This window comes from Theobroma cacao, chromosome 9 (assembly GCF_053813885.1).
Source record: "Theobroma cacao isolate CCN51 chromosome 9, ASM5381388v1, whole genome shotgun sequence".
Classification (NCBI taxonomy): domain Eukaryota; kingdom Viridiplantae; phylum Streptophyta; class Magnoliopsida; order Malvales; family Malvaceae; genus Theobroma; species Theobroma cacao.
The window spans coordinates 41,038,912-41,065,947 of NC_142647.1; the positions used below are offsets into that span (position 1 = coordinate 41,038,912).

The following is a 27,036-nucleotide window of genomic DNA, read 5'->3' on the forward strand; positions in this document are numbered from 1 at the left end:
AATGAAAATCTGTTGAAAAGTTACCTGCTTTTTTAATTGGATTTTCACTTAATTTATATTGGCTTTTGCAGAGTTATATAGGAAGATGGTGCAATATAATTTTAAGAAGATAACTGTTGTACCCAATGGGAAGGATTTCATTGATATCATCCTGTCTCGGACCTAACGGCAAACACCAACTGTTGTCCACAAGGGATATGCCATTTCCTGTCTCCGTCAGTTTTATATGTGGAAAGTGAAGTACACGCAACAGAATTTTCATGAGAAGCTCTCTACGATAATTGACAAGTTCCCTCGTCTGGATGATATCCACCCTGTCTATGGGGACCTTCTTCATGTGCTGTACAAGAAGGACCACTACAACTTGCTCTTGGCCAAATAAATACAGCTAGGAACCTTATTAGTAAGATTGCATAGATTATGTGAAGTTGTTGAAGTATGGTGACTCATTATATCGGTGCAAATCTTTGAAGGTTGCTGCTCTAGGTCGCATGTGTACTGTGATAAAAAGGATTAGTCCAAGTTTGGCTTACCTAGAGCAGATCAGACAACACATGGCAAGGCTGCCTTCTATCGATCCAAATACTCAGACAATCTTGATTTGTGGGTATCCTAATGTTGGTAAAAGCTCATTTATGAACAAGATCACCAGAGCAGATGTAGATGTTCAACCTTATGCTTTCACCACGAAGTCACTCTTTGTGGGTCATACAGATTATAAGTACCTGAGGTACCAAGTAATTGATACACCAGGGATTTTGGACAGGCCATTTGAAGATCATAACATTATTGAGATGTGCAGTACTTCTGCTCTAGCCCACCTACGAGCTGCAGTGTTGTTCTCCTTGGACATCTCAGGATCGTGTGGCTCCAGCATTGCCCAGCAGGCTGCTCTTTGTCACAGCATCAAGTCTCTTTTTATGAATAAACCACTGATAAATTGTCTGCAACAAGACTGATTTGCAGCCTCTTGATAGGTTATCTGGGGAAGACATGAAGTTGGTCATGGAGATGAAATCTGAAGCCGTGAAGACTGTAATGGGTCAAGGAGGTGAGCCTTCAAATGAGGAGGGGGTGCTATGGACGATGAGCACTTTGACTGAGGATGGAGTGATTGCTGTGAAGAATGCAGCCTGTGAGAGGTTACTGAATCTGATGGTAGAATTGAAGATGAAATCCAAAAAGATAAATGACTGCCTTAATAGGTTTCATGTTGCTATCCCAAAGCCATGTGACCAGAAAGAGAGGCCACCTAGCATACCTCAAGCCAGTTTTGGAAGCTAAAGCTAAGCAAGCAGTGGAGAAGGAGAAGAGGAAGACAGAAAAGGATTTGGAGGGTGAAAATGGTGGTGCTGGTGTATACTCTGCTAATTTGAGGAAGAACTATATATTGGCCAATGATGAATGGAAGGAAGATATACTGCCTGAAATTCTTGATGGTCACAATGTGTATGACTTCATTGATCCTGATATCTTATTAAGGCTTGAAGAGTTAGAACGAGAAGAGGGTCTTAGGCAAGCAGAAGATGAAGATGCTGAATTTGAAATGCATGGTAATGAATTGTCCCCAGAATAGCAAGAAGCACTGGCTGCAATCCAGAAAAAGAAAAGTTTGCTCATTCAACAACATAGGATCAAGAAAAGCACTGCAGAGAGTCGGCCCACTGTACCAAGAAAGTTTGACAAGAACAGGGAGTTTACAACAGAAAGAATGGGCAGGCAGCTATTAGATATGGGGCTGGATCCCTCTTTGGCAATTAATCGTGCTCGCAGCAGGTCAAGGGGCATAAAAAGGGAGAGGTCACTTGATAGGGGAGATAATGATAGTGGCAAGGCTATGGACATAGATGTTGACCGACCATATAAGATGCCACGCATGAGGTTTAGGTCTCTGTCAATGTCAAGGTCAACGTCACAGTTGCGGCCTCCAAGTGAAGTTGTCCCAGGAGAGGGCTTCAAGGACTCTGTTCAAAAGGCAAGGCACATAAACTGGCAAAGTAATCTGTTAAGAAGAGGAACAAGGATGCTCGTCGTGGAGAGGCTGAAAGAGTTATTCCTACATTGAAACCAAAACATTTATTCTCTGGGAAGCGCTCCATCGGAAAGACTCAAAGGCGTTAGACAACTTAAGGTGCTCACGTAAATTCTTTATTACTCTTGTACTTGGCCATTCATATTTTTGAAACATTGTCAAATTTTGTTGATTTCTTAGATGCTTCTGAAAAAGCTTTGTTTGTATTCTGATTTTGTTTTATTGCTTGTTCCATGTGTGCTGCCTGGCTTGAGCTTCTTTGGTTCTTCTTAATTCACTTTCTGCACAAATGGCTTAATTTTGTATCAATAATTGAAGATTTTGTTTGAAGAGTTAGAATTGCTTTATTTTTCTTTGGAAACACTCTATGTGTGTGATTATCTTTTTTCCTGGATGTCAGATGCAACCTTAATTATCATTTTATGTTTCTTATTAGAAAAGTTTGCTACACATCAGTTTTTATACCCATTTTTTGTTTTTTTTTTTTTTTCCTTTTTTCTGGCAGATGTTTATAAATGTTGAACATAGAATATTTATGCAACTTCCTGCTGTTGAGTAAAAGAATGAACTGCATACAGATATTTTCATTTGTAGAGAAGTTTCAGGCACAGCAAAATCAAATGTCAAATAGCACAACTCTAAACAGTGTCTTTATTCAATATATGTCAAGAAGTTAATTCAATGTATTTAGCTTCTCTCGACTGTCAGATCGGGTGTATTATTTTTTTCTCAACAATGTGTTAATTCCTCTTGCAGGAGAGGTCAATTTATGTTAAGCAGAAAAGGTGTTCCGAATCTTGTAATTTACTGCTGTTGGGAATCTATGTTATTCCTTAATTTTTCTGGTCTGGATGGAGCTTTCGCTGGTGATGGCAGCAGATGGATCATAGTTTTCCTTCTTGGGCAGGTTTTGTGCACTGCAGCTATGATAATATGACATGAGTGAGATATCCTGGGCAAAAATGCTCTGCAGGTTCTGACCTTGCTCAATAAGAGTTGATGTACGATCCACAGGGCCAGGTTCTACTTCTATTCTGGAGTCCTACTAGTTCTAGGGGCTTATTCCCGTTTGCCAGGGATAAATATTTGTGTGTCTAGTGTTGTACATGCATATATCTATCCATTAAGGATTCTGCTGTGCTTTCTTACAGTGAAAATTTTGGCGTTGTACTCATTGAGTCTAATACTAATATTTGATGTACTTGTAAGGATATATTCCCCAATTTCCCAGGTCAAAAAGATGGGATATAACTACTTGAGATTGTCTGTGGAAATATTGGAATAATCTAACCTAATTTTACTGTGAATAATGCTTGTACTTGGATTGACCATGATGAACAGTACTGTTCTATCTACCCTCTTCCCACCTTTCTCGTAAACACTTCCAAGTCACATGATGGAAGGTAGATAAGAGGTGACATTGAATACATGATGGGGTATATGTAAATCATTATCCAAGAAAGGGGTCTGCAAAAACCCATCTGAATGCAATGGAGGATTCCAGCTCAGCCCAGGTGCAGCCTGCCGTCTTCTTCAACCCCATGCATATCATTGCATCATGAACGCTGCTAACAATTATTCCGTATGCCCTATGTCAGCACTTGCGCAAGCGTTTGAATAAAAGTTCATCATTACCTTTGATAAATTGCACTTCATGTTCCATGAACTTGTTTGAACCAAGTCTTTTCTAGACTCACCTCTTATGATTGCAAATTCCCAGAAAAGACAATTTCAACCAGAATTTCCCTTCAACCTTCCACCTCAAACCATTCACTCAGATCAAGGTTTTTTGATTATCGGGTTAATGGTTCAATCGTTCAGTCATTCGAATCAATATTAAACTAATAACAATAATTTTAATATTATAACAACAATACATATGATTATAGGTTCACTTCAATGCCAAATGTTTTTGAGTTAGGCATTTTCTTGGTACGAACAAATCTCCATTAGGTCTTAGGCTAGATATCCCATCTCCTACTTGAGACCTCCTAAAGAAAGTATCAAGTAGGTGATCCCTGGGAAAATTCATTATGTTTCATGTCAATTTTTTGTTGTTAAGTATCATAACAAAGAATATAATTAAGTGACGTTGATAACAAACAATTATAGAAAATTCTAAAGTAACAAACAATATTTTGTTATTGCTACTTAATTAAGTAGCAATAATTTAATTAAGAAAATTCTAAAATAATAGTAAATAAAAAATTCTTTAATCTCCAACCGGTAAAATTGGCTAAGAACGTAATTATAGAAAAGCGCCATATTTTTTTCTTTAGATGCTAAAATTACTACACCAAAAAAATAAATCAACTAAGTGGATGGTGGTTTCATATAAATTTTGAAAAATTGGATTTTAGAATTATAATTTATAATTTTTAGGATGTTATCTTCTAACGATTTCATTTTACATGATTTTTTTAATAACAATCAAAGATGGTTTAATTTGACAAAAGAATCAAGGTTAAACAAATAATTCGGAACAAAGGATATGTCACCATGAGTGATTTAAAGGAAATATCCCATTATTTCTTAACATGTCTTAACTCAAGGAAATCTTTGGTCAAAGTATAATGAAAATTCAAAAAATGGATTTTTTTGAATTTCATTAAAGAGTTAAGAGTAAGTTTTAACAACTAAAATGATAAAAACAAATATAGAATTGCACAACATTTTATGTCTTATTAGGAATACTGAATGACAAGAGATTGATCTACACCGATAGACTAAGCATTAAAAGGTTAAGTCCAACTTCTTTTACTTTTCTTAATATTTGAGTAGTTATGATTTATTGTTAGATGTCAATCTTGACTTATAAATATGAAACTAATTAATTAGAGAATTGATAATGAAAGCAAATCGTTTGATTCATCTAATCCTTATTAGACTGAGATTATAGTTCATGCCAACATAATAAAAACCTAATGGGTTACACACATTAAAAGATTACAAGTTAGAATCTACAATTAGAAATTGAGTAGGACTTAATTGAAAGGAAGTATTGACTTCTACGAACATAATTGAAAAGGTTCAATTTTATCAAGCTAATTTTACATATAGCATAAAAGTTACACAAAGTGCTAATAGGATTAAGATTATGCAATTGCTTATAAATAAGTTGCTTTTGTTGCACTTGAGATGCACCCAACCTAAAACCTAAAAGGCAAACAAGAAAAGTGACGAGAGAATTCAAACAGTCACAAATGCTTCCCTAAACCTTGTCCACCAATAGCCCTATAGTGGTTTCCTTGAAAATCATTTCTTGAAGCTCTTTCTTTAGCAATAAACTTGTGCTTTTCTTCTTTGGTTCTTGGTTGGATTTAAGATTCACTTGGGAATTGAGAAAAACTTGAGTGCCTTAACTTAACTAATACTAGGCTCAATAGTATAAACAAACCCCAAATCACAATGGTGTTAATGTTCAACTTGGAATACATGTGGATCACCATTAGAAGTTAGACAACTTGAGGTGTGCAACAACCTAAGCTCCATGGAAACACAACCAAAATATAAGGTTTTACCAATAAAATTGTTTTCGTCGATAATTATTGACTAATTGTTGATGGAATGCCGACAGAAAAGCTTGCAAATTACCAACGAATTTGACCGATTATCGATGGGATTTATCGACAAAAGTCTTTCAATCTGTAATATATTGGCATATAATAAAATTAGAAGGCAAGTAGATTACTGACAAAATTGTTCAATCAATAATGGCATTACCGACCAAATTACCAACGAAATTGACAATTGGCAAGTCCATCAACATATTGACAAAAATTTCGTCAGTGACAATCTTGTGCGACTTTAGGAGGTTATCAATACACTTACTGATGGAATATCTGTAGGTAAATACTTTTTAAATTACCAACGAAATTTCTGTCAACAAAATTAAATAAATTGTCGAGAGCATCGCCTTCCCCCCATTTCTCCCATCAGTCTTCACTTTGTTCTCTCTCTCCGTTCCAACCCAACTCAAGTCAGACTCTTACCCACTAATTAAAGCTCTTCAAATGTCGTCGACCTCCAACCCAACTCCTTCATCAAGAAATCTAAGCTAACCTAGCCTTTCTGTCAGCAGATTGAGCTAGGTTTGTCCTTTTGTTTCTTTCTCGTATTTTCGACTACCCTTTCTCATATTTTGTTTTTTTTCTCGTATTTTTGTGATATTTTGTTGGTCGTTTTGCTGGTTGATCCCTTGAGCATAATATTTTGTAATTTTTTGGATGGAGTTGCCTTTTTATTGACTATGAAGTGTGGGAGATTGTGGTGTATTTGATTAAAGCCTATTTGTAAAATCAATAAACAATGGTAGTGAGCCATGTGGCCTAGAAAAGAAGTAGTTTATTTGTTGGCAAGTTTCTTAGCTATTTGCTTGTAGAAGCTCATTTATGAATCATAATGAATTTTCAAAGTTCCCACAAATGGATATTTTGTTGTGATAATTTAGTTAGTATATGGTTTAAAAATGTTTGTAAAGATGTTATAAGGTGAAAGTTCAAAATTATCATTGTGTTGTTGACAATTCGAAACCATGCATATTTTTTATGATGCAGTTTTTTTTTTTCTTGTAACTGTGTTATGTGTTATCAATGTTTTACGATTTGAAAATATGTTGTTATCATTATGTTGTTGAAGATTATGGAAACATGCATATTGGTGATGATGTGTTTTTTATTCTTATTGTTTTGTTGTGATTGCAATCTAAGGTGCTATAAATTAAGATCGATGACATTCTCCAAGCTTTTAAAGCGCACTCATAAGTACCAAAATGGTATCAAAGAGTTTATGGATAATAAATCGAAGACTATGAGTGTCAGTAATAAAAATAAGTCAGTTTATATTCATTATATTATTGTATATGTATATATGTTATCTAACATTTTATTATTTATATAAAATTCATTTCTTTTTTTATTTGTAGGAATTATATACTTCTACTTTATCATAAAAGTACAATAATGATCCATCGTCTCAATCGAAATTTGATCCGACAACATGATCTGAGACAATCGAAAAGGCACGAACCATTCAAACCCATATCTACAAATTTGGCACCAAGATACGAGCTGCTACCCTACTTGCTCCAACTACAATGCTTGAGTCTACTTGTAGTTGAACCCTTACTATTGATGTTAGATAAGCTCTTTCATCTGAACTCGAGGGTTATCTAGAGATGAAGACCTATGTGAAGGAGTTGAAGACTAACACACATGATATTAAAACAAGCCTGAGGATACTCTGTGAGAGGTTTCCATATCTAGTCGCTAGCTCTTCCTCATCACGACAATCACATACTCACCCATAACCATAACAATCGCCTTTTTTTGTAAATGCAAATGAGGCACGATCGAAGGATGATGATCAACAGTAATTCCTTGTCGTTATACTATGGATTCCTTATATAAATATTTTTCATTGATTTTGACATAATAGTTTTTTTTAATTTTTATAAATTTTGTATTATTGTTTCATTTTATAATACATTTAGATATTTTTAATACAAATTACTTGTTTTTAATATCATTATTTAATATTAATAATACTAACAAATAATGCAAGAAATACAAATTTTAGAAGTGAAAATTTTCATTTTACCAATTATTACCAATAGAATATTCTAAATACCACCGAAATTCATTACTTAATTACTGACTGAGTTTTGTGTTACTACCGATGAAATTATACGCTGTATCAACGAAATATATAACTGATGTTTACAATAAAATCGATCTTTTTATCTGTTCGCCAAATTCGTTGGTAATTTGGTGATAAAAATGAATTCATCAATCTTTTTCCCGATCGCATTTATCCATGGATTCGCTATAACACCAATGACTCATCCGACCAACGAATCAACAACTTTACCAACAAAATCATCAACAAAATATTCCTTCAATGAGTATACCAACGGAATTTTTTATTATTGACGAAGTAATGATTACCAATAAAGGTGTTTCCAATTGATTACTGACGAAAAATTTTGTTAGTAATTTTGTTGGTAAAATACATTACCGATAAACTAGACACTTTTGTTCAATGAAAAATTCCATCGGTAAAGCCTTTATTTTTAGCAGTGAGAGAAGATTTCAATATCCTAATTGTGTTTGTCTCTTGATTTCAATATTAAAGGTTTAAAACTATAAACATTTTCTACCAACTAGTTAGGTTTTTCTATATTGGAAAACCATTCCATGATCTTGCTTGAGGAAAAAGTTTTAAAATTTCGCTTCACATGTATATTGTCTTGCATGACTTTTCTCAATAGAATAGACATTAGATAGAAGAAATTAAATGAGAGAAAACTAGTAAAAAAAAAAAAAAGGAAATCAAGGGAGAATTGGAGATTTATGACGATAAAAGGGTCTGAAGTCACGGAAGGGAAGGTTGCTCAATAAATGAGGGAGGAAAGTGAAAGAGATAAGGTTTTTTGCAAAATGAAATCCAAAATCCCGATTGGACCCTTTATATACTTTAAACATTATCAGTAGAATTTCGCTAATTGTGTGCTAAAGTGCTTCTAGGTAGTTTCCAGACTCAATATCAACTTCAATAAAAGTTGTTTGTATGGGATTGGTCTTGATTTGGAAACTATCAAAGGATAGGCCAACATGATAACAAGCAAGACAAGAAAACTTCCCACAACTTTCATGAGACTTCCACTAAATGTAACAATGAATTCAATCAAAATATGGAGACCGATTGTGGATGAATTTGAAAATTAACCACATGGAAAGCCAAATCTCTTTCATTGGGGGGTAGAGTTACTTTATTGAGATCGATTCTTAGTAGTTTCCTTGTGTTTTTCTTGTCAATGTTCGTGTTACTTACTAGTGTGAAAGACTCTTTAGATAAAATCCAAAGATGCTTCTTGTGTGGTGGCATAGTCAAAAGGAAAAGAATTCCATTATGTCAATTGGGAATCGATATGCTTGTATAGAGATTTAAGGGGAATTGGCATAATTGATCTTCATGTGAGAAATAGAGTACTCCTCAACAAGTGGTTATGGCGTTACAGCAACAGAGAAAAAAGTTTTGGAGAGTGTTGATGGCCGAAAAGATGGAATGTGACACAAGTGATATTCTGCCAATACAAGGGAACCCAAGAAGATTTTTCGACGTTTGGAGGAATATCATGAAACCACTTACGGACAGCTCTACTTTAAGGAGGATCACCACTAAAGGAATAAGTTTTATGGTAGGGAATGGTAAATGGATTAAGTTTTGGAAAGGGCAGTGGATATCAAGGATTTCTCTGGATATTTGGTTTCCGAAAGTTTACGCGTTGGCCACCAACAACATGAGGACAATTGAGGAATTTGGTAAATGGGTTTATCACCAATGGGTGTGGAGTGTTGAATTAAAAAGAAGTGTCTTCGGCTAGGAAGAACAACAGTGGCATGAGTTTATGGAATTGTTGGCGAAACAAGTACTAAGTGAGGAGTTCAAAGATAATTTTATTTGAAAAAACAACATAAGTGGGAATTATACGACTAAATCTTTTTGTCGTGAGGCTCTTATGCAAAATAATAATTGTTCTAATCTGTGGAAAAAGCTGTGGGAAGGATTGATACTTCCCAAAGTGGAATGCTCTTACTAGCAATTGCTGAAAAGGAGGTTGGTGGTTAGATAAAAGCTTTTCACTATAATAATTATCAACCAGAATAGCACCCACTGCCCTTTATGTAACACTGGTACGAAACCCATTAATCACTTACTTTTCTCTTGTATTAAAACTTAAAAACTATGGTATTTGTGGTGTGGGTTTTGGCGTGTTAATAAATATCAATTGGTATGCTTTCAAACTTAGATTGAGCTAGGGTGGGGCTTAAGGAATGGGAAAGTGTGGAAAATGGGTTTTTATGCCATCGTGTGGTTGATTTAGCTGTCTTGAAATGAGGTTGTATTCAAAGGAAAAGTGTGGAATTATGTTGCGACCTTTGAATAAATTAACCTAAGATTGGCATAATGGGTGAAGGCCAAATGGCCGGATCTTAACCTTTCCGTACCTGATATTGTTAGAGAACTTAATAATGGCTTGAATCCTCTCCAAGTTAAAAAAAGCCAAACCTTGTGAAACTTGGGAAATCCATCCCTTGGATGCTTGAAATTCAACATTTATGCTACTATTAAAGAATGCCTTAGGAAAGTCGACATTAGAGGTTGTAAGGAATTTGCACAAGGTATGATGATGGCTTAGTTTGTTCTCATTGAGATTGTATCATAAATAAAATATACAGTGTGAAGAAAAATAAAAAGAAATCAATACAATCCCAAGAATATCGAAAGAGTTACGGAGAAGGATACGCAATGTCATGGGGATTATGTGCAAAATTAAGGGAGTTAATTAATAATCAATTTAACGAAAGGATAGTGCTCTATTTTGCCCTCGCAAGATGGACTCCACTAGAAGGAGGCCAATCTTAGAACATTGTTGTAGAAACAACTTCTTTGGAAAAGCTTTGGTCAAGGGATCAGCAAGCAAGTCAGCGACATGAATATGTTGAATGCAAACTTGGTTCTTTTCAACTTGATCATGAACAAAGTGAAAATCAATGGCAATGTGCTTCATGTGACTATGAAAAACATGATTATGGCATAAATATGTAGCACTGACATTGTCACAATATATAGTAGGAGTTTTGGACAGAAGAAGACAGACCTCATAAAGTAGGTGAGTCACCTAATTTATCTCAGCAACAACGGAAGCAACAGCTCTATATTCAACTTTAATGGAAGATCTAGCCACTGCTTTTTGTTTCTTAGAAGACCAACTAACTGGGTTACCACCATAAAAAACAAGATAAGCAGAGGTGGAGATTCGATCATTGATATCACTTGCCCAATCAGCATCCGAGAAGGCATGGAGATTCACAAAAGGAGACTTTCGAATATGAAAAGCAGAGGTGATGGTGTTCTTGAGGTAGCAAAGCACGCGCTTGACAACTTGCCAATGTTTTATGGATGGGCAATACATGAATTGAGCAAGTTGATTCACAGTAAAAAATATATCTGGTGTGGTAAAAAAGAGGTATTGCAAGACACCCGAAACTTGTTAATACGATGTAGCATCTATGGGAGTGGAGCCATCATGTAATGAGAGTGACTTTGAAGTGGATAGTGGTGTGGAGACCCCCTTAGCATCTAACATCTTGTATCTGTCTAGAAGATCAGCAATGTGTTTATGTTGAGTGAGAATAAGACCAGTAGGAACAGAGGTGATTCTACCTCGAGAAAGTAAAGTAGGAAGCCTAGATGCTTTATAGAAAAGCCACTAGCAAGTGCAGCAATAATAGATCGAAGAAGAGATGATGAGGAACTAGTAATAAGAATGTCATCCACGTAAACTAATAGGAAAAATGAGTCATAAGCTTGATGAAGCACAAACAGTGAGGTGTCAGGCCGAGTATTAAAGAAACCACAAGACACAAGAAATGACCAAAGTTCATTGTACCATGCACGGGGAGCCTGCCAAAGACCATAAGTAGCTTTATGCAGATGACATACATGATGTGGAAATTTGAGATGAACAAATCATTGGGGTTGTTACATGAAAATAGTGTCCTCTAAAAACCCTCGGAGAAAGGTGTTATTGATGTCAAGCTGATGAATAGGCCAACCACTATTGATGGCAAGAGAAAGATTAACACGAATAGTAGTTGGTTTCACAACAGGACTGAAGGTTGAGTGGAAATCAATGCCAAGACGTTGATTAAAGCCTTCAACCACAAGGCGTGCCTTATAACGGTCAATGGAACTAACAAGTTTATGCTTAACTTTGAAGACCCATTTGCAACCAATGACATTATGAATGGATGATGGTAGTACAAGGGACCAAGTGTGATGAATAAGAGCGCAACATACTCTTCATTTATGGCATTACGCTATTCAGGATATTTGTGGGCTTGACGAAAAATGGTTGGCATAAGAGGCAATGGAGGAAAGGTGACAGTGGCTAGGTAGTCAAAGATTTGTTTGGGCTTAAATATATTGTTTTGTGAACGAGTGATAACAAGATGAACCAAAAGGGAAGAAAATGATTGATATGAGAACAAACACCCGATGGAAGAGGACGCTCATTTAAATTGGTGAAAATATGTTTTAATAAGTGAGAAGGCAAAGAAGTGTCTTGGTGGACGTGTAGACAGCCAAGGGAATGACGAAAGAATCTAGGGTTGTTGTTAGTTGTTAAAATAATGGTAGACGAAAGGGTGGGATCTGACATCCAGTACGAGTACAACAGGAACAAATAAAAGAGGTGTAGTAGGGAGACTAGAGGAGCTTACTAGAGAAGGAGGTCTCATGGTGGCATCATTGAACATAGTGGTTATAGAGCTATTTTGTAAAGTGGCAGCAAGCACGGTGGACTCACAAGTGTCGACGACAACATAAGGGCAGCAGATGGAGAAGGTGATGATAGAACAAGGGAAGCCATAATGCAACAGAAAGTCTCAAGTTGAAGCTAGGGGGATAAATCTGAAGATGAGACATGGCGTAAGGAAACAGAGTGGTTTTTGAAAGGGAAGATAAGCTCAACAAAGGTCACATGGCAAAAGAAAAATATTTTTTTGAATATAAGATCATAGAAATAATAGCCACTAGAGTTGAAAGAATATCCCAAGAACACACATGGATGAGATTTAAAGTCCAATTTATGTTGACTATAGAGTCGAAGCCACGAATAACAAAGACACCCGAAAACTCGCAACTTGAAGTAATTTAGAGATGAATGAAAAAATGACTCATATGCAGACTTATTTTGGAGAACAGGTGTGGGAAGACGGTTGATGAGGTATGTGGCAACTTGACTATCAAGATTCTAAAAGCAAAGAGGGACGTTGGCATGATGAAGAAAAGTATGAACAGTCTCCATGATATGTCTATGTTTACGTTCAGCAGAGCCAACATGTTGAGGTGTATGAAGTGGACTGGTTAGATGCTGTATACCATATTGGGTAAGAACAGAACGCAAATCAGTGGATGAGCCAATACATTCACCACCATTGTCTGTATAAACTGATAAAATAGTGGTGTTAAAAAATAGTTCAACCATGTTCTTAAAATTTCCAAGATGGAATGGACATCTGACTTTTGTTTAAGAAGGAATAGCCAAGTGAATTTATGAAATAGTCAACAAAAACAACATAATATCGAAAGTTATCAAAAGAGAAAACTGGGGAAGGACCTTAAACATCATAATATAATAATTCAAGTGGTCGTGAACTTTTCATTGAAGTGGCACCAAAAGGGAGTTTATGACTCTTATTACATAAGCAAGAATCACAAAATTGAAAAGTAGAAGAATTAGATACGGGGAGGTGAAAAGCAAAGATAGTGGCTTTGATAATTAGTAATTGAAGATGTCTAAGTCAGGCATGCCAAAAATGAAGAGAAAGGCGAGTTGTTTGGGTAACAAAATGAGCTGCTGGAGAGTTTGTCACTGATTTGATGTGTCCAAGTACCTCTGGCCACTCATACAAATCTCCTCTATTCATCCTCGTAATAGTGATGCCCCAGTGATCAGATCCTTCACAAGATAAGAGTAAAGAAAGAACTCAATTGAAGTGTTATTTTGAACAAAACTGAGCAACGAAAATAAGATTTTTGTGAATATTAGGAGCACATAAAACATTATGAAGGGAAAAAGATGTGGAGATAGGAGATGGAAGAATGGTGTTGCCAATATGGGAAATAGGAATACCATTACCGTCACCAACTATAATTTCATCGAAACCTGAGAATTCATTTATAGTAGCAAGATTACGATGGTTGTCAGTCATATGGTAGGAAGCTCCAGAATCAACAACCTAGTAACCATTAGTGGTAGAATGAGCCAAGCAGCAAAGTTAGCTTGTAGCTCATAGTGAGAATGAGTTCTAGAGCGACAAATTTTCGCCACATGGCTAAACTTGTCACAAAGTTAGCACTGAACACGGGGTTGATGGGTTTGGCGATTTTAAGTACCAGATTGTGTGGATTGCCAAAAAGGTTGGAAGGAAGATGCAGATCCTTGTTTCTGTCTCGGTGAAAATGAGGTGTTGGTTGTATGACTACCTCGCCTAATGTTAGAGCGAAATCGGTTACCAGAAGAGGTATTGGAGCGCTAGTAAAGTTGGACAGTAATCACCATAAATTCTTGCTTGGTGCATCCATGTTTGAAAAAGACTTCTTAAGCAAGAAGTTTGTCATAGAGTTCCTCAAGACTGATAGGGGAATCACAAGCCCAAATAACGACAGTTAGTTCCTTATATTCTAGACCAAGGCCAATGAGTACTTTAATACCAAGCTCATCATTGTTCATGGGAACACCACAAGCAGCTAGTTCATCAGAAAGAGTCTTGACTTCACGTATAAAATCAGTAATGAATTTTTTATCAAGACGAAAAGAAGAGAGAATTTTCCAAAGGCCAAAAATTTGAGATTGAGATTTATTAGCTTAAATGGTGATAAGGCTGAGCCAGGCTTGACATGATGTAGGAGTAGTAGCAATAATAGGAGCAATGGTGTAGTCAACAAAAGCCATGATATCATTGCAAATAAAACTATCTTGGTGAATCCAAAGCTTATAGGTAGGGTTGCCAAGTTGTTGATCATCATTGCTAAGAAACATAGGCGAGCAAGGACAAGTGCCGTCGATATATGGCATAAGATCAACCTGAGAAAGAAAGTGGTAACTTGGGCTTTCCATGTAGAACAATTATGACTTCCTTGAAGTTTGAGAGGATGCTGTGATGCCGAGTTAATGGTAATCAGATTTGGTTGTTGGGTAATGCCACTGATTGTTGAGATAATGGGTGGGGTAGGGATGGCTGAGTCATTAGAAAGGGTAGTGGAAGAGGTTTGTGAAGCATCAGCCATGAGACAAAAAAAAAATCGGGAACTTTTAAAAATTCGTTAGAGCTCAATGAGCTCTGATACCATGAAAGAAATTTGCACAGGGTATGATGATGGCTTAGTTTATTCTCATTGAGATTGTCCCATGAATAGAATATACAGTGTGAAGAGAAATAGAAAGAAATCAATGCAATCTCAAGAATATTGAAAGAGTTAAGGAGAAGGATATGCAATGTCATGGGGATTATGTGCAAAATTAAGAGAGTTAATCAATAATCAATTTAAGGAGAGAATTGTGCTCTATTAGGGGTGTTTTTGGGGATGACAAAGGAAGTATGCTACTCTTATTTTCCTCATCTGTGGGGATCACGGACTTTAATGCTACTGAGCTTAATGTATTATGGTAAGGATTTAAAATCATTATGAAATCCCATTGAACAAGATCCCATAACATCATCTTCGAGAGTGACTCTCACAATGTCGTAACATGGATTTTAAACCCCCATCAAGTGTCGTGCAAATTGAGAAATATCATTATGAAAATCAAGGGACTTGAACTCTATATTGTTAATTGGAAGGTAAAGAAAGTGCTGCTGTCTACAAATGATGTGCTGATAACATTGCCAAGACAGGCATTAATAAACAAAGTTAGCTGTTATGGTTTATTGGGGATGATGTACATATCGATAGTGAAAATGCTGTTTAGTTCTTATAGCACGTGTGGTTCGCGGAATAGATAGGAATGGAATAAAATAGCTATTACGTGGGAATAAAATAGATTAGGTATTACGTAATTTGGTATGACGAATGGAATAGAGTAAGAACGATTATTATGACTTATTGCAGTGTTTGGTTGGTAATAATAATTTTGAAAAAAGAAAGAAATAAAAATAAAAAGATAAAAATACCCTTTATTATATATATGATTATTTTATTTTATTTTATTTTTTAAATATTAATATTTTATTTATAATCTAATCATTAACATTATAAAATATTAATATTTTATTTATAATTTAAATGTTATTATGATTATTTATTTTTAAATTATTTTATTTTTAAACATTAATAATGTATAAGTTATTTAAAATATTAAAAATTGATAGTTTAAATATTAATATTTTATTTATACTTTAATCATGAATATTAAATGTTATTATGATTATTTAATTTTATTTAATTTTATTTTTAAATATTAATAATTTATATTTTATTTATAATATTAATAATATATCATTTAAATATTAATATTTTATTTATAAGAATGATTAATTTTTTAAATATAAATATTTTATTTATAATTTACATTTTATTATGATTATTTTTTATTTAATTTTATCTTTTAAATATTAATAATTTATATTTTTTAAATATTAATAGTTGATTATTTACGTATTAATATTTTATTTATAATTTAATCATTAATATTATAAAATACTACTATTTTATTTATAATTTAAATGTTATTATGATTATTTGTTTTTATTTTATTTTTTAAATATTAATAATTTATAATTGATTGAAAATATTAATAATTGGTAATTTAATTTATAATTTAAATATTATTATGATTAAAATATTAATACTTTTAATTAATTTTTAAATTCAAAATATTTTATAATATATAATCAATAACTTAACCTTTTTATTATAATAAGATTTATTTTTCTCTATTTGTATTTTTTATTTTTTAATTTAAATTTCACTTAATAATTTAAAAATTAATATTTTAAAATATTAAATTTTTATTTATAATTTAAAAATATGAAAATATTAATATTTTTTATTTTTAATTTAAAATATTAATTTTATAAGTTTAAATTTGTAATTTTTAAAAATAAATAAAGACATTTTAATCCAAAATGTTTAAATTTTATTCTCATAAGTGTGGAATAGCTAATACCATGGGGGAAGGTGATATTAGCTATTCCAAGCTTTTGCCCAATTTTAAAAAATAATCATTCCTTTTGGAATGGCTATTCCTTCCCCAAGAGCAAACCAAATAAAGGGATAAAATTTTGTAAGGAATAGAGGGGGAATGGCTTAACCATTCCCCCAACCAAACATGACCTTAAGGATACTAACTCTTTGAGAAGCATCTTTTAATTTGCAAGTTTCTTGGCCTTTCCTTCATTCCCCGGTATACATATTATCGATATTTACACAAAGAGCCTATATATCTTTCAAAAAAAGTAGAATTTTCATCTAAAATTTTTTCAAAAATTTGCGCTAGAAAAATATAAAATGTAAATAAAAAATATATTTTTATTTTAACACAACACCTTACAAAAAATTTAACACAATTGAAAACACAAATTTCATAAGTAAAACTACTTAGCATTTATTTTGAAAAGCTTATATAATATTGATTAATTTTTAATTATCTAAAAATGGAGGACATAAGATTTGACCTCGGACTTCTTATCGTCTGCGGTCAGCACCAACCTATTTCTACCTATCTCCTGCATCAGCCTTGTTCAAGTCAACATTTTTCAGTCTTTCTCTTTTAAGTCTTCCCCATCTGCTTCATTTGAATACATATTTGTTGTCCTACCATTATTTTTCAAGCTGAATGAAATCCGAAGAGAACAAGACATAAAAATTAATGATAATGTTTGTTTATTTTACGAAGAATATTTCCGGAATCTTATCATTCCTGTTTAGTACGATGATTTCAGTTACCCATATTGCTTTATTGAACACCAAGATGGCCTTCCCCAATTGGGCCATTCCCATCACACTAAAGGTATCTTTGCTTATTACAGGAGTAATGTTCACACATATAGACAAAGGAATGCTTTGGCAAGACAACAGTGAGGGGAAAGCATTGGAAAAGTGGCACCCTTTGGAGTACCTCCAAATGTTTCTCAGAAACCTTTTTCCTCTTGTGCTCTTTGAATACAGAATCAGAGTTTAATTGGATAATTGTCATCCTACTTTTGTTTTCAACCCATTGATGTTCACATATTATGTATAGCTATAGATTTGACAGTAAGAGTGACTGATTAAGAGAGAGAATGTTGAGCATGGAGTATTTTTACAAAAGTTTTTTCCTTTTGTACAAGAGAAAAAGCACTCTAGCTTCAAGTTATGATTGATTTCACAGAAAGTTCATCCCATTCTTATCGCTTGAGCTAAACCCAGATGACCTTATCATGTACATAACTTAATTGAACTTTTGTTTGTATTTTTATTTGAATAAGCATATTTTTAGTTGTCTTCTCTCTCTATTTAACGAGAGGAGAGCATATAACATTCAATCTAAGAGGGGTCTATAAAGAATTGTCTGAACATTTAATTCAATATTGGTATATAAGTGAATAAATCCTCCAGTTCAAGTAAGAATCAGGTTTTACTATCTCTTTGTTCTTAATAATTAAAAAAGAAAGAGGTAAATGTGTTAGAGAAATTGCCTGGTCTTAACCAACCGAGGTTATTGCTAGGGTTAGTTTCTGACATAAGCAATTCTTTAGCTTCTCTCAGAAAGTAGGTTGCACCTGCTAATTCTCACTAAAACCATCGTAATCATGAGATTATTTGAAGTCAATACAATATGATGTGTTTTAACGAAATGATAAAAAGAAGCAGTGATGTTACCTTATGTTTTTGGCTGTAAAAATTTGCCTTGACCTACAACGAATACAATAATCCTAAACAAATCCTAAGTTGCCACAAACATATGGGTTCCATAAGTAGTTTTTGATATCAGACATAAATGGAATCTTTAGGTCCTCCCCTTTCCCACTTGATGGAGTTGTCGTAGTTTTAGCTAGCTAGGTCCCCTGTGTAGGGACTTCCAATTTATCACATTCCTATTCTTTTTTTCTTTTTTGCATTTTAGCATTGCCTTAGCAACTTTTGGATCTTCCTTTTCAACTTTTTGGCACCTGGGGAGTCCATGGTAAACCAATGAAAACTTAAAAAAGGGATACATGGAATTTATCTAGGAAGATCCAACAAGTGTAGAGCTAGGATCGTAGCATGATGATTCAAGTATCATCTCTTAAAAGGAAAATTGTAAGTGTATGTTCTGAAGTTCAGAAGAAGAAAATTAAATATATTGTTAGAAAAGAAACAATTATGAAAATCTATTTCTTTTTTCTAATTCACCTCTCGGTCGATTTTAAGGATGCACTCCTCCACGGTGACCTGGTGCATTCAAGATTTTACTCTCAAAATGTTCTTTACAAAAATTGAACCATACTCTTTGAAGAGGGAGACACATATACCTCTCATTAAGTCAAAAACTTAGATGCCAACTTAATTACACAAAATATTCTCTCACTTTTTATCAATTTAAAATTTTAAAAAGGGTCTTTTTAGGAATGGTAATCCAACTCTATTCTTTTGACAATATTCACCAATCCTTGCGCATGATTTTGGGCTCTACTTTCACTGGATACATGATTAAGGAGACTATTTGATTGGTTTTTGACAAGGTTTCTTTGATGTGCATATACATTTATGTCTGAATTTAGGTAAAGCCCTTTAAAGTGGCTGCCAATTATGCAACTAGTTATCTGCCTTTTGTCTGTGGCCAATGTAATCTTGAGACGTGGGAGAGTGCCCCATAACCACTTAAACCAACATAAATCTGTTTGGCAGATAGGAAATCATACAGCAAAGGATAATTTTGCTAGCTAGCTAGCTCCTCCATTCTAGAAGCTAAAACTCGCGGTGCCTTGCCATTGGTTCAAATGCCACCTTAATATCCTCTTCTGATGAATAGCAAAGACTACATTCAACCGTATTAGATATGCTGAAAGCCTGATGAAAAAATTAGGAAGGGTAGTGTTCCTTTATCTTGCTTCTAAAAGGTGCAATTGGAAAAGTCAATGATCTGTTGATCCATTTCTTTCTCCATATCTTTTTTTCTTCTTATAAATAATGAATCATTAAGTACTGGAAATGTCAATAGCTGAAAGCTGAAGGCAAAAGAAACTCATTTTCTTGAATCACAATTCAGATGTTTGATAATTAATTGCCTACTTAAATTAGAGAACCTTGCATGAGGTTCATGCAATACATCAAAATAGCATTTTAAAAAATGCTGATTTTCTCTTAAACCATCAGCTGATAATTAACCATACACTTAATTAATAGTAAGGATTTTTTTTTTTTTTGCAAGTTTTAGCTAGCTTATAAGACTAATAAATAATTAGTTGAATGGTTATTGCCAGCCAATGTGCTTAAATGCTATGCTCGTTCAGCCACAGTTGATTTCGTGGCTGCAGACAGTGGGTGGAAGTATATTGTTAGAATAATATTTGACTTATAACTGTTTCTTAAGTAGCCTAATTTCACAGCTTGAGAAGGAGGTCGTTACTATTCTTAATTTTCTAGGATTTTAATTGATTCTTGATGAAAAAGAATGCTAGCTGTGATGGAAACACGTGAACCCCCTTTCCATCAAAGAATATTGTTTTAAACAAACAAAAATAGATGTTTTAAATGTCCGTATCCCTCCTTTTGTCACCTTTCTCCATATGACAAAAACATAAGAGGTTTATAATATATCACAAAGTAACATGGAGTCTTCTCTACTTTTCCTCTTTCCGTGATCAAAACTTAAATGCAAATATCTATATGCCCAAACACCACTTGAAAACGTGGATGGTTTAGATTAATAAACATGTGCCAAGTGTGTATCAATGATCAAATTGTTTTCCATTATTTAGTCCCCATACCCATATCTATAGCTTCAAATACACGTGTAGATTCATGAGATAGAAAAGAAAAGAAGATTATGTGAATTGGAAGCAAATATCTTGGCTTGGTAACAAAACAAAGCCTATAGATTTATTTTCCTTTCTTTCTTCTTTTATTTAATTTCTTTTTTTCAGTTTGTCTCTATGATTCGTTTATGATGATTACCTTGTGAGTGAAGAAAAATGTAAGATAAAAAAAAAAAGACAAGGTCATAGAGTCAAAGACAAGACGACCACCCTCTCTTTTCTTGTTATCTTTTCTCTTTTCTCCCTCTCAAGTCCCCTTCCAAACCGTTTTCTACTTAGACCCATCAACCAACTCTCTCTCTCTTTCTCTCCCTTCTCTCTATCTCTCTCTTCTTCCCTATATTCTAAGCAAACCCCACAACCATCACCATCATCATGAACACCATTTCCACTCCATGAAGCCTCCTCTCTCCCTCTCTTTTACTCTATAAAGTGTCCACTAATCTATATCAAACTAGTTAGGATCAACAAAAATAACCCAGCAAGGTTATTATTATAGGATCCAAAGGCTAAGCTCTGTCTTTCTCTCTTGGGAGATTGATTTCATGATGAGGAAGCCTGATACATCTGCCAAGGGTAGCAATGGAGGCAACAATAATGGTACTAATAAGCTAAGGAAAGGGTTGTGGTCACCGGAGGAAGATGACAAGCTCATGAACTATATGTTAACCAACGGCCAGGGCTGTTGGAGTGATGTTGCTAGAAATGCAGGCCTGCAGAGGTGTGGCAAGAGCTGCCGGCTTCGTTGGATCAATTACTTGAGACCTGATCTCAAACGTGGCGCTTTTTCGCCTCAGGAAGAAGAGCTCATCGTCCATTTGCATTCCATTCTTGGCAACAGGTGCTTTTCCATCTTCCTTCTTCCATGCATGCTTATCTATATATTATCCCACTATGACTTCTACAAGCATAATAATAAGTTCATTTTCTTGGAATCTAGGCTCATGGTCATGGACTCCAGATACATTTATGTGATTAAAATCATGGAAGTGAAAGAGCAAGATGAGAGGTGTATATATTATAAGGAGCTGCGTCAATAATTTGTCTTAATTTAATCCTTTTTCATAACTCGAGGAGATCAGTTCTATAACTCGGAATCTAAAATTTTATGCTAAACCCTTACTGCCAATCACCTAATCTGGTTGTAGATAGCTACTTTTATGTTTGTCTGCATAACCTCTTTCCATGCTTTCTAATTTCCAACTCCTTTATTTTTAGGTTATTAGCTGCTAAAATATTCTTTTGCTAGGTGTGCTACACTTTACGTGCATTTTAATGCTGAGGAATCATAATTAGTTAGAAATATTCTAATTGCTTGCTTCATGAGGTGAAACTTTTTCATTTTCTACCCGCTATATCATTTCAGTGATCTTAGTCTTGTATATCATTATAGTTCCCTCAACCCCTGATTAGGGTGAAAAGATAGAGCAATATTTTTGTTCTCTTAACTCCAATCCAAATTGTTTTTGTGTTTTTAATTTTATATATATCACATGTATGCAAAGTCCTTAGCTTCACATAAGGTTCCAAAATTAAGGAAAAAAATTAAAAGCACATAAAATTAGGCTAAGTGGGAAGCTGATGTGGAAAGACTTTTAGAGTGATTTGAGGATTACAAAAGAGAAGCACCAATCAAGAGCTCTTCTTGTTTGCTTGGTTGCTTCGCACGTGCATACCATTAAGCCTCGAGTACATCAAGGGGTTTGGGGTAGTTGGTGCCTTGGTGGAGTGATAGAGCCAAAAGTAAGTATCACTTAAAGTTTGTGGAGAAAGTACAATATACATACACATGGATTAGCCCAATTTTGTTAATTTTGAGTATTTGGATACCCTTTATGGACATATAAAGTCGAAAGGGACATTACGATAGAGTGCATTTAGCCAATCAAAGTTCTTGTAATATTACTGTATCAAGAATCCACAATCGAATAAAGAATTGGGAAGGATTTTGCACTTCCTCTTACTTAATTTCTTTTGTCGTTTTGAGGGGAAAAAGATTATTAAAGAAAAATTAAAAAAGACAAGAGAACCCAAATAGGCAGAGATCTTCTGATACCTATATACCAACCCTTTGAGTTGAAGATACTCAACCCTGCATTTGTTTAAAGCTCTTTTTTTGCTTGCATGCAATGCATGTTAGCTATTTATATAACTAGATTTAAATATTTAAATGACACAGACACTGTGACTGTTTTAAAGTCTTTGGTTTGAAAAATGGCACTGGAATTTCTTTGCTTATTCTGTCCTTAATTTCAAACTCAAGTCACAATTTCTTGCTTAAAGTTTGAAGCATCCATGCACTCCATGCATTATGCAAGGAACATGGCAAAACCTAAGCACGGTACTCTTTCCATACATACTATTGATGAAAAGTACTGATTCAATTTTTCTTGTTCAAACCCTCAAAGGTGGTCTCAAATTGCGGCTCGCCTGCCTGGTCGTACAGACAATGAAATAAAGAACTTTTGGAATTCAACGATAAAGAAAAGGCTAAAGAATTTGTCATCCACTCCGTCACCAAACGCTAGTGATTCTTCGTCGGAGCCAAATAAAAATGCCATGGCTGGGTTCAAGTCAATGCAAGAACAAGGCATTTTGCCTGTGTACATGGATTTATCATCAACTTCACCTAACTCTTCCTTGCAATCCATGGTCCTGAATCACACAGGCAACTCTTTACCAATGCTGGAGGCCGGGCTAAACGTGTTTGGGGCGACTGGGTGCTTCAATCCTGCCTCATGTGTGACACAGGCTGGAGTAAATGTTGACAGTTTCTATGGGGAAAATGAGATATTCGGCAGTGTTGACAATGGGGTAGAAAGGGAGCTATACGTCCCTCCTCTAGAAAGCATTGGAGAAAACCTTAAAACCGAAAATACATATGATAGGAACATCAATAACCCTTTCAATATCATAAATAGTACTAGTAACAACAACTACAAGGCAGAAAACATAGCCGGCGCCGTTGGGAATTTTTGGCTAGGAGAAGAGATAAAAGTTGGAGAATGGGACTTGGAGGATTTGATGAAGGATGTTTCTTCCTTCCCTTTCCTTGATTTCCAAAGCTGAATAAGTAAACAGTTAGTCACACCGCCCTGCCTCCAATTTTTATCTTCTACTCCCTTTCCAAACCTTAACCCTACAAATATCCTAGTCATACAATCCTTATAAAAATCAGCAAAAACCTATTATCGAGTTACCAAATCTCCCTTGAGGCTCATAGGTTTTTTGGGATTTATTAGGAGTTTGGTCTCTCATCAAAAACATTTGTCTAAGTTGTAGAATAGCTGAATGTGGAATAAAGGGCCGCATTTGGGGACCCTGAAAATCTTTGTAAGTATGTTTCCGATGAAGCGGCAAAGGGGCACTTGGATTGACTGATGAAGCATCATGAGAAGAAATAATTAATTATAGTACTTCCTATGCATGTGAATAGCCCATGTAAACAGTGTTAGAGAAATTAAGGATTATTAGTAGGCGGTCGGCACATAAAATTGTTAGTTTCTTGAGATCGAGATTGAGGTTGATGTACAAAGCAAAGCAATGTCAAGTGGAGAGAAATACATAAGAAATTAATAGACTGTACTATTACATTTTGACAAAAATATAATAAAAATCTTGATCTCCTTTTATGACAGAACCCCCTTTTTGGTACACTTTTATGACATTTATTACTCTTTTCCTTGAGTAGGAAGAATTATGCCTTGATGAAAAGATATGTTGTACATCATTCTTCCTCGGAATTGAGATGTTAATCACTTGGCTTAACGGTTGAGATGTCCATGTCGATTCATGAGTCACCCATTAGGGAGTATTTAGTCACCTTTGGCTTCAATATTCAACTTGGATCCTTCCATTATATATAGATATAAATTATTAAATTAATTGTTAGTTGTTAGCTAGCCTCAATTGCTGGCCTTCTATAAGAGTAATTATATACATTGGTCACCTTTCATTGATTTCCCGGGGGATGACAATGCCAAATCAAAACAACTTGATGAAAGAAGTGAGTAGTAAGCAAGCTCTTTGGACAATGACTTGTGAAATAATAAACAACTTCACCATATTCTCAACTGAATGACGCAATGAAGATTGAAAGGGCAGTCGTGCTTTTCTTAATCATTTTCCTTTAGATTTTTAACATTCCATATATAACTAACTCGTGAAATTAATTATTTATTTATTTCTTTGGGACCAGTAATGAAATGGATGGTTGGGTTTTGTTTTTCTCTATAGGGAGGATGTAGTGAGTGATGATTGCGTGCATTTTTCATGTAATTGATGTCACATTATTGAATTCATTTGAGGCCACATAAAGAAAATATTCACTACACTTTTCATCCCTTTTGGAATTTGAAACTTAGGTTGCATGCTTTGCCTTTTTCTTTCTTGCTTTTTCTTTTAAGCCACATGCTTAACAAGTTGGCCTTTCTTTGCCGACAATTGCTTTTAGTAGTAAATGTTGAAGTGTTTATTAACACTACTCAAATTGTTTGATTAATTACTAGTAAATATCCATGAATATGTAATATATAATCTCCATGCAATTGTTAGATAAAATAGCAATTATCCTATATCAATTAATATACTGTTAGTAGCTAGGTCTCAAATTAAGTTAAAACTCAATATAGACAATTGATTTCCATTTGAAAAGTTTTGTTAAAATTAGAGCTTCCTTTCATTATTATATGTGGTTAGATGCATTATAAAAAAAACTTATTGATTTTTTTTATTTTTATTTTTGTTATTAATTTAAACGTGAAAATCAAATGACACCATTGTTTTATAATCAACTTCTATTTATCATTTTAACACATAAAAAACTCCACCATTATCTCCTCGTATTGTTATTTCCTGCATTCTTGCTGTGGTCACTTGTTTGCATACAGGGCAAAAATGTTCCATTTATGATTTTTTTTTTTTGGTACATTTTGTGAATGGATGGGTTTGTTTGGTGTCAATGACAACTTTTTTTCCTTTCCCCTTATCCTTCAAATGGGCGATCATACAGGGGCGCGCTGTTTTTGTCGCGTTTTTGTCATTTTGTTTCCGGTGTCTTTCCTTAGTTGGGGACCGGTTTGTGTTGGACAGCGGTGGTTTGATGGATATAGGGTGCTATGGATTCTTTTTGTCATCCAAGCTTATGATGTTCTTTGGGGTCTCCCCTTTCCTTTGAATTTTTACGTGTGCTATTCAAAATAACACTAATTCTATTGACGGTGGAAAGTTTTTTGTATAAAATAATTTAAATTATAAAAAAATAGTTTTAATAATTTATTTAAATAATAAAAAATATTAAATTTTTTTACAACATATTTTACATTGAAACAATTTTTTTAATAATTTATTTTTCAATTATCAATTGGACACTAAATTCAATTTCGTACTCTTTTAAAAAAAAAAGAACAGTAACTTTATTAATTAAAATGTTCTTGTTTAACTTAAACTTTAGGCGTGCTGCTTCACTAACATCAATCTACAAGAAGTCCACGTAAGTCCATAACAGTGGAAATACGATTGCATATCCCATTGAATCAAATTTGTAAATATGTTTTAGAGAAGTAAAAGGGTTCACCGTCAGTTAGTTAACCTTTGGACAGAGACAAGGAATAGGCCACCGGCCATGAGCTAAGAACCGTACGTCCTAAATAGCTTGAGCCCTCAATTCAGTTGTTCCAGGTCAAGCCCAGCCTGTCATCTCGAATCCTTGAATTGTGATCCAGCAAAGCAATTATTAATTACTAGATTTTTAATTCATCCTTCAGTTTTTGAGAATTGTATGTAATCAATATTTACATTTATGAATATATTTCTTAAATAAAAAAAAATTCTAACACTCTTTTATGTCTCTGTACATCCACTATTTGTGGTTCATGACAAACTAATGCTACAACTTTAATTTTTTTATAGTATCTAATGTATTTTTTTTTATAATACTCCTTTAAGTCGATGAATTTATATATTAACAATTTGTTAATTATATTATGATATTTTTACGCCATAACAAGAATTGCGATAATCATTAAATATGCTAATGTAGGAAAACTTATTAAACTTATACTTTGTTTTTTAGCTTTTGTTTTTCGGTACGTTCTCATTACTTATGTAATTTGGGTTTGGGAGTAAAACTCAATGGATTTTAACAACAAAATTATATATTTATTTTTGGAACAAAAATTTAAAATTTTATTTGAGTTACTTAAGAATTGTTGAAGCGTATTTTCATTTTCAAATTTAAATTGGATTAATTTAATAAATTAAAGTAGTATAAAATAAAAAATCTTGTATATTGCACGAGTTAAAAACTAGTGGAGAGTAACGTGAGGTATATTAGAATTGTGGAAATTAAGAAAAATTAATAATAATAGAGAAGTTTTCAAATTTTTCTTTTTTCTCTTACTTTTATGAAAAAACAGAAAAGTGGAAAAAGCATTG

General features: G+C 34.0%; 1 protein-coding gene and 1 pseudogene across 1 annotated transcript; both read left to right on the forward strand.

The window, feature by feature from the left end:
* Positions 1-75: 75 nt before the first annotated feature.
* Positions 76-2,129, forward strand: LOC18589833 (nucleolar GTP-binding protein 1 pseudogene; annotated as a pseudogene).
* An 18,895-nt stretch (positions 2,130-21,024) lies between these two features.
* On the forward strand, positions 21,025-24,095 carry MYB46 (myb domain protein 46). Its single transcript, XM_018126606.2, has 2 exons — positions 21,025-21,442; positions 23,010-24,095. The coding sequence occupies exons 1-2, from the start codon at positions 21,147-21,149 to the stop codon at positions 23,668-23,670; spliced, it is 957 nt and encodes a 318-aa protein (XP_017982095.2). The 5' UTR covers positions 21,025-21,146; the 3' UTR covers positions 23,671-24,095.
* The last annotated feature ends 2,941 nt before the right edge of the window (positions 24,096-27,036 follow it).